This window comes from Pseudoliparis swirei, chromosome 6 (genome assembly GCF_029220125.1).
Source record: "Pseudoliparis swirei isolate HS2019 ecotype Mariana Trench chromosome 6, NWPU_hadal_v1, whole genome shotgun sequence".
NCBI classification, from domain to species: Eukaryota; Metazoa; Chordata; class Actinopteri; order Perciformes; family Liparidae; genus Pseudoliparis; species Pseudoliparis swirei.
The window spans coordinates 611999-620528 of NC_079393.1; the positions used below are offsets into that span (position 1 = coordinate 611999).

At 48.4% G+C, this 8530-nt stretch overlaps 1 protein-coding gene and 1 long non-coding RNA gene across 5 annotated transcripts; both read left to right on the forward strand.

Annotated features, from left to right (window-relative positions):
* The first annotated feature begins 291 nt into the window (after positions 1-291).
* Positions 292-2405, forward strand: LOC130194813 (zinc finger BED domain-containing protein 4-like). 3 transcript variants are annotated; one of them, XR_008831955.1, is made up of 4 exons: positions 292-530; positions 643-782; positions 1648-1995; positions 2074-2405. XR_008831955.1 is itself a non-coding variant. In XM_056416003.1 (4 exons), the coding sequence occupies exons 2-4, from the start codon at positions 718-720 to the stop codon at positions 2397-2399; spliced, it is 996 nt and encodes a 331-aa protein (XP_056271978.1). In that variant the 5' UTR covers positions 292-530; positions 616-717; the 3' UTR covers positions 2400-2405. The 3 variants fall into 3 exon arrangements, 2 of the variants coding, with proteins under 2 accessions (XP_056271978.1, XP_056271977.1); XM_056416003.1 differs by having other exon boundaries at positions 616-782; positions 1391-1995; XM_056416002.1 differs by having other exon boundaries at positions 1391-1995.
* Positions 2406-3687: 1282 nt separating this feature from the next.
* LOC130194816 (uncharacterized) lies at positions 3688-8530 on the forward strand. Of its 2 annotated transcripts, none has more exons than XR_008831956.1 (4): positions 3688-3747; positions 6338-6546; positions 7489-7612; positions 8465-8530. It is a non-coding gene; the product is annotated as an uncharacterized LOC130194816 (long non-coding RNA). The 2 variants fall into 2 exon arrangements; XR_008831957.1 differs by lacking the exon at positions 3688-3747 and adding an exon at positions 3829-3843.

Genomic DNA, 8530 nt, shown 5'->3' on the forward strand with positions numbered 1-8530 from the left:
AGAGAGAGAGTTTGGAGAGTTTGGAGAGTTAGGAGAGTTTGGAGAGAGAGAGTTTGGAGAGTTTGGAGAGAGAGAGTTTGGAGAGTTTGGAGAGTTAGGAGAGAGAGATAGTTTGGAGAGTTTGGAGAGAGAGAGAGTTTGGAGAGTTTGGAGAGAGAGAGTTTGGAGAGTTTGGAGAGAGAGAGAGTTTGGAGAGTTTGGAGAGTTTAGAGAGAGAGACAGTTTGGAGAGTTAGGAGAGTGAGGAGAGAAGGATAGGTGATAAGATGGAGCCAGCTAGGAAGAGGAGGATTTCCCCTGTGTGGGAACACTTTGATTTGATAACTCCTAAAGCTAAATCTAACTCTATTTCAGACTCATTAGGTTTGCTTATCAAGAACTGTATTTTTCACAGTTTCTTATTTGATTCAAAGGTGAGGTGTTTATTGTGCTCCAGGGAGTTGGGGTACAATAACAACATGTCATCCATGCTGAGGCATTACCGTGCCTTGCATGAGAATAAGGAGGAAACTGGAGCTTCACCCAGCCATGGTAAGTCATTACAATATTACAAATGCACCATCACAATTTTTCCCTGTTCACTTTTGTTTATTGTGCAAATAAAGACAGGTAACAGACACTGTATGTATTCTCTTTTAACCAGCCACCAGAAAACAAGAGCTGGATGAAGCCCTCGTCTCCATGATAGTGAAGGACACACAGCCCTTCAGTGTTGTGGATGATGTTGGATTCAGGGCATTTGTGTCCAAACTGGATCCTAATGATGTTATCCCTACAAGGCAGGTGTGTATGGGTGGGTGCATGAAACAAATGAGTACTTTACTGTGTCTCACAGTTCAGCACGATATTGTTTTTCCTTTCGGCTCTGAAGGCGATGGTGGAGGCCAAGTATGAGTTGGCTAAGGAGAAGGCTAAGGCTAAAATGGAAAAGGTGGTTGCTGTTAGCCTTACTCCTGACATGTGGACATCCATCAATATGGATGCCTACCTGGCTGTAACATGCCGTGGGTGAGAAAACCAAACTCAGTTCAGTGCTGTTAGGAGTGCAGGCATTCCCCCAATCACACACTGCTGAAAATATAGCTGGTGTGAAAGCCTCCCTGATGGAGGAATGGGGAATCACTAATAAGGTGACATGCATGGTCACTGATGGTGCTCCCAATATGGTTGCCTGTGTGAGAGAGCTGAAGCTTCGGCACCATATTTGCATTGCACACACACTGAATCTGATAGTGAAGAAGGCACTTGACCAGCAGCCTGTGCTCTGTCATCCGGGCCAAAGCACGGAAGCTGGTTGGCTTCTTTAGAAGCAGCACCACTGCTAAGGTATGCTCTTTCCTTTTATTCCAATTTATAATAATGCTAGTAGTTTGTCTGTGTTCCTACTGCAGTCATTTATTGGCCTACTCATCTGTATCTTTAAAGGAGAAGCTTACACAAGTGCAACTTCATCTGGGGTTGGCAAACATGAAGCTAATGCAAGAAGTGGAGACCAGATGGAACAGCACATATTTGATGGAGCAAAGGGAGCCAGTAGGAGCAGCGTTAGCTGGTTTACAACATGACGTCTCCTTCCTAACAGCAGAAGAATTCAACATTGTTGGAGCGTGCCTTTCTTTGCTGTCTCCCTTCTTTGATGCCACTGTAGAGCTGTCGGCAGAGGAAAATGTGTCTGCCTCCAAAGTGGTTCCCCTGGTGAAGATGCTGGAGCACACCCTTCAGGAGGAAATGACAAAGCCGGCACCTGCAGCAGCATTGGAAATGGGAAACCAGCTCATCAGGCAACTCCGTGAGAAGCTGTACACTTTGCAGTCGATGAGCATCATGTCTCTTGCTACCCTCCTGGACCCCCAATTTAAAGTCATAGGATTTTTCAGCCAAACAAAAGCCACCGAAGCAATAAAACGACTGACCTCCGAGTGTGCCACCATTATACGGTCAAAACAAAGCAGAGAGGAAATCCCCCAGGCTTCCACCTCTCATGATGTCACAGGAGGTAATCTATTATTTTACATTTTGAGATCAATTATTCCAATGAAAACACTTCGTAACATGATCTGTGGGTTCCTCTTAGGCAGCAAACTGTGGCATCGTTTAGACACCAGCGTCATGGAGGCACAGAAGACTCAAAATGTTACAGCAGATGCCACTGTGGAGGTCCAGCGCTACCTTTCCGAGCCAAATATAAGCAGGCTGGAAAACCCTCTGGAGTACTGGGAGAGGCAAAAATTCCTGTATCAAAATTTATATAGACTTGCTCTTGCGTTTTTGTGCACGCCAGCATCTTCTGTACCCTGTGAAAGGGTGTTTTCAAAGGCCGGAGAGGTTGTGTCAAAAAAAAGGAATCGCTTAAAACCAAAAACTGTTGAGAAACTGTTATTTCTGAATAAAAATGAATAAAATGTCCCCTGTCCTGTACATCACTGTCCAAGTTCCACAAGCATATTCAGTCCCCTCTTCCTAGTTACGCACACACACGTCCACTGTCCTCTGCCTGCTTAAGCCCATGCCATTTTCCTAAAGTGACATAATAACATTATTACACAACCTGCCATATCATATGATACCAGGCACGTGCACAGATAGAGCCCTAGTGGTGCTCAAGCACCAGCCCCTTTGCCCTGGTTGAGTAAAGTGCCCTTTTTGCTGGAGACACTTTTTTTTAATTCATCCGTATTTGAGAATAAAAGTTACTCTTTCTGTCATCAAGTCCCCCAAAATGTGTTTTAATATCCGACGGGGAATTTATTTGAGTTCTTGTGAGAATTTCGCCCGCGGCGCTCACACCCACCCCCTCCCCCTCCTCCCCCTCCTCCTCCGCCTCCTCCTCCACTTCCTCCTCCGCGCAGTGCTCCTCGCGCCACCGAACGGCTGCACCTCCTTCTCCTCTGACCCGCAAATCATGTGTGATGCCAGTCAAGGCCTGAACACATTCAAACGAAGAAACAAGCACATTTCTTGGAGGAACACCTATTGATCACCTATTGAGAAGTAAAATAACCAAATTTTTCTGCCCAAAATAATGTGAGCTCCTACGGCTGTACCAGCTGGCTCATAGCTCACCATGATAAGTGTTGGTCTGGACACCTGGAGATGCGTGTTCGATACCAAGACAAGGAAGCTTTTTTTCATCACTTTTTTTTACATTGAATTTACATGACGTGATCTCTACTTCATGGACACGACGCATGAACATGTTCACATAGTTAAAGCGCCACCTAGTGGCTCAACTGGACTTCCTTCAGTCCGCCCCAAATCAAATGTTTGACTAGCCCGTTATTTAGAATGGAATATCTCTCTCTCTCTCTCTCTCTCTCCTCTCTCTCTCTTCTCTTCTTCTCCTCTCTCTCTCCTCTCTCTCTCTCTCTTCCATCACGTAGGGACATGACGACGGGACACATGACGCATGAATATGTTCACGTAGTTAAACTGGACTTTGTCTGAATCCGCCCCAAACTTGTCGCGCTCGTTACAAGTCACGGCCCGAGTCAAGTCCGACCGGCGCGCGTCGCCTCGGCCGGCCGCCTCGCTCCTCGGTCCCCGGCGCGCGGTGCGAGGTGTTCGACGGACGCTGCTTGCAGCTTTAATTTTGTTTTTTCGTTTCATTCCAAATACGGAATACGGAAATCACGTGGTTTTTTCGTTTTCCGTTTGAAAACCAAAAACGGAAATTTCGTTTCGGAAAACGGAATAACATTACGTACACGGACCTTCATCTCACCATCACTACGCAACAGCGAGTGAACGGGTGAGTCGACCTGTCAATCGAAGAACTACTTCCGGTTGTTTCCACACGGTCCTCACGGAAGTCCGTCTGGAGAGCGGTCAACACGTCTTTAAAGAGGTTGTTTTTAAATGTACGATTTAAATGTTGTTACAACAGCTTTATAAACATATTTAATTCTTAACGCGATAAATAATAACTTATATTACTAGTATATATTAAATGTAAATACAAGTATAATATTATGTATATTATTATAAATTGTATTATAAATTTACATTATAAATATTAGTGTAAGTGTTTATATAAAGCATCATATCTGAGTGTGGAGCAGTCCTGAGACAATCCCCCACAGCCCCACCAACAAGCCACAGACCATCAGCCCACCTCCCCAGCCCATCAGGGGCTCACACCTCTGGAGCACCCTCCATCAACTCAGCGACGCCTCGTCATCCTGGAGAGAGCTGTCAACAGGCTGTTTAAAAGCAAAACCGGACTCCTCCACCCTGAAGCACTGTGCTGACCAGCTGTCTCCGGTGTTCTCTTCAACACCTCCCTGGAGACATGCCACGTTCCAGCCTGCTTCAAGGCCTCCACCATCATCCAAAACCCAAGATCACAGGACTCAATGACTACAGGCCTGACCTCTGTGGTCATGAAGTCCTGGTCCTGTCACACCTCAAGACCATCACCCAGAGCCAACAGGTCTGCAGGCGATGCAGTCAACATGGCCCTTCACTACATCCTCCAGCATCTGATCCTGTTTGTGGACTTCAGCTCTGCCTTCAATTCCATCATCCCGTCCCTGCTGCAGGACAAGCTCTCCCAGCTGACTCCACCTGCAGGTGGATCACAGACTTCCTGACCGACAGGAAGCAGCACGTGAGGCTCTCAGGCTCCCGGACCACCAGCACGGGTTCCCCCCTCTGCTGTTCTCCCTGTACACCAACAGCTGCACCTCCAGTCACCAGTCCGTCAAGCTCCTAAAGTTCGCGGATGACACCACCCTCATTGGACTCATCTCTGGCGGGACGAGACCGCCCAGGTGGGAGACTGACCACCTGGTGACCTGGTGCAGCCAGAACAACCTGGAGCTCAACGCTCTGAAGACAGTGGAGATGGTTGTGGATTTCAGGAGGAATGCAGCCCCACCCGCCTCTCATCCTGTGTGACTGAGTCCTACCGCCTGGGCTCCATCATCTCCCAGGACCTCAAGTGGGAGCTGAACATCGGCTCAATCTCCAAGAAGGCCCAGCAGAGGATGTTCTTCCTGAGGCAGCTGAGGAAATTCAACCTGCCAGGGAAGATGATGGTACAGTTCTCCATCGTTGAGTCCATCATCTGCTCCTCCATCACCGTCTGGCACCCTGCAGCCACAGCCAAAGACAAGCGCAGGCTGCAGAGCATCATCCGCTCGGCCGAGAGGGTTATCGGTTGCAATCTGCCTTCCTCCAGGTCCTGTTCACTTCCAGGTCACTGGGCCAGAAAGATTGTACCCTCCCACCCTGGACACTCCTGTTCGAGTCCCTCCTCGGGAGGAGGCTGCGTCCATCATGACCACGACCTCCGCCACACCAATAGATCAATGGTCCCGGACTGACTGACTGTCACCCCAGGACTACCACCTCTTCTTCCACCTTCCTCTCTCCTCCTTCTTCCCGCTCCTTCCTCTTCCTCCTCCTCCCTCTTCCTCCCACTCCTCCTCCCTCCTTGCGTTGATTGTTGTTTGTCATGTCCAAATGTTGCACCTTCCACCAAAAAAAATTCCTCGTTTGTTTGTGAAAACATTCATTCTTTGGCAATAAACCTGTTTCTGATTCTGATTCTGATTCTGATTCTGATTCTGATTCTGATATATATATATATATATGTATATATATTTCTACACATATATATGTACATATAAATGCACACACACACATATATATATATACATATATATATTGATCGTGTGCACTTTGTGTAAGAAAACAAACGCTATCAAAATAATAAGTATTCTTCTTCTTCTTCTCGTCCTCCTTCTTCTTCTTTTGTTTCTTTTTCTTCTGTTTCTTCTTCTCCTTCTTCTTCTTCCGTTTCTTCTTCTCCTTCTTCTTCTATTTCTTCTTCTGTTTCTCCTTCGTCTTCTTCTCCTCCTCGTTATTGTTGTTCTTCTCCTCCTCCAACTTCTTCTCCTTCCTCCTCTTCATCTTCTGCTTCTTCTTCATCTTTTTCCTTCTTCTTCATCTTCATCTCCTAAATCCATAAATATTATCCACCCGAATTTAACGATTTTTTTAAAGAATTTGAAAAGAAAAGAATAATTGATATTGTACAAAGGAATCATTTCATGAATACCTTTATCTCCCTTCATTTACGCTCCTTTATTAAGAATTTAACGATTATTTAAAGAATTTAAATAAAAAATATATATTTTACTCAGGAGTAATTTAATTAATACCTTTTATCTCCCGTAATTTTAAAATAAACTCTATATTTTTCCTGCACTGCAGATGTTAAATTGTGTGTCAATCACGAAAAGGGGGCGGCCACTTTTGTTCTACGACGCCTCTCATTGGATGATATGTGTGACAGGAAACGCCTACAAAAAAATCTCTTTCTTGTGATTGGCCAGGGTTGACACGGCAACAAACTCCGTGCCGAGTGCAAAGCGGCGTCTCCTCCACAGCAGCAGCGAGCTGCGCGCGACCAGCGGCTCCATGCGTCTGTCTGCCCGCGCCTCTTCCTCGCCTGGTCTCCGGTCTTCCTCCTCCGTTTACACCCGTTTCATTTCTACTTCGGCGGGCACACGACGACAGACAGACTGACGTCGCTTCGGTGAAGGTGAGGCGGATTATTTCCCCTTTTTCACAACACTGCACCGGCTCATCCAAAATGGCGCCTGTTAGCCGAGACGCACCAACGTCCTGCATCAGCCCCGCGCAGGGAGCCCGGTGTTACCGGCTAACCGGCGACCTTCTCACCGGCGACCTTCAGCCGGACGCGCCTCTTGTTGTCGTTGGAGACGGTTGGAAAGAGGAAGTTGACGCGTAGGTTAGCTGACCTCGTGAATGCGCCATTGTTCATGTTTTTAATAAGATATAGCTGTGTTTGAGACGGTTTGGTCGTGGGATGAAACGGTTGGCCCGGTCGCCCGTTAAGCCGTAACACCGGCGGACGGCCGGGCTCACCGACGGCTCGGCTTATTTACAGAGGAGTAGAAAATGGCGTCGTCGCCTAGCTACTCTAGCTAGTATTACAGGGAGGAGGACTCACGGAACGGCAACGCGTTCACTAGCAGACCACTCGGTGTGTCCGGGGTCCCGGAGACTTGGAACCTTTATTTTTACCAAACAAATGATTTTGAAAACTGTCCGACGTGATTCTAATGGACGCGTAGCTGCTCACCACGATGTCCTGCAGCCATGTCCTGCGTGCTGGGGCCGGGAGGCGCGAGGCCGCGAGGCGGGAGGCCGCGAGGCCGCGAGGCCGGCGGGGTGACGCAGAACGCGCGTTAACTCGACACGAGCACCTCGATCAGACCGGTGATCTAGTCGGTAACGGTCGCGGTGTCGCTGCAGCGACACGAGCACGTTGTTGTTTAGGGCGGGATGGTGCGTTCACTGTCACGAGGCCTTCATGGACACTAATGCCGTGTTTGCTGCCCTTCAGGCCGCGAGGGTGGATCCTTTCCTGCGTCATGAGTGGCGAGGCCCCTGGTCTCTGGAGCTGATGGATGTGCATCGTGTCCCTCCCACTCACTGCTCTCTCTCTTCTCTTCCTCAGCACCGCCCCCCCCCCTCCCCATCCCTTCCTGTTGGTGTATATAAATATTCTTTTTGAGTATCCTTCATTGCCAAGCCGCCAAAGTGGAGAGTGTGATTTCAGAAGGGGGTGCTTCTCGTTTCAGGTAAATGAACACACGATGAACACGGGTCCGCGGCTCGCCCTCTGCTCTAGTTTCTGTTTTTCTGGGCAAGAGCTGCCGGCCTTTGAAAGGAAGCAGGATGAGGCTCAAGATGGCTGTCAGGAACACTTAGCGGAGGAGACGAGCCACTCGCTCCCTTTAGTTCAGAGTCCCTGTCAACAGGAAGCCTGGATTACATGAAACATGTCTGGGGTCCTCAGACGTCTGGGACCCCGTGTGTTCCATGTGTTCTTCAGCATGGCGGTTGCTGGTTTTAAATGCTTTGCATCTCATTAGCCACCACACATGTATGTGTTCAATATGTAATTTAGCAGTTGGCAAATGAGGGTTTATCATGTGATTTATGTTTCTATAACTTCCCCCTCAAGACGAGCCGGTGTTTAGTGTCCTGTCCAGACAAAGGGTTGTATTGATCTCCTGGCTCAGGCTCTCAGGCAGCAACAGAAACCCACCAATCTGTGTGCATGACACATTACATGTCGTATAATCAGCGACGGCCAATGACCAAAGCGTTCACTCGTGGGGCCGTGCCAAAGAAAGACATTTGAGTAAAGCTGAAGCAGGTTGTGTTCCAGAGGCCCACGGAGTGTGAACCGTGACGCCTCCCTTATATCTGGACATGCAGCCTCGGCCGACGCCTCCACCTCTTCAGTGTGAGCGTCGCTGCTGGAGGCTCCAGCTCTAACGGGCGTGACCATGTTCACTCCTGGTCCCTCTTTGGTGTCAATAAAGGTTGAATGTAAAGTTAATGGAGTTTCTGGTGAAGGTCGAGAGAGAGGCACGTAGCGTCGTCTGTGCATGAGCTGTAACGCGTCTCCTTCTTGTCTCCTACAGTGCTTCTTCGGGGGGAGGAGGTGGTAGGGGCGCACCTCAGCTCTATCCCAAAACTGTCGGCAACAG

What these genes read in the sequence shown, in the direction of transcription:
- LOC130194813 (XM_056416003.1), top strand. Translation starts at nt 718, where the DNA reads ATGATGTTGGATTCAGGGCATTTGTGTCCAAACTGGATCCTAATGATG. An exon ending in ATGTTATCCCTACAAGGCAG is followed by an intron (nt 783 to 1,390) that starts GTGTGTATGGGT and finishes TTCCTACTGCAG; the next exon opens with TCATTTATTGGCCTACTCAT. An exon ending in CTCTCATGATGTCACAGGAG is followed by an intron (nt 1,996 to 2,073) that starts GTAATCTATTAT and finishes GGTTCCTCTTAG; the next exon opens with GCAGCAAACTGTGGCATCGT.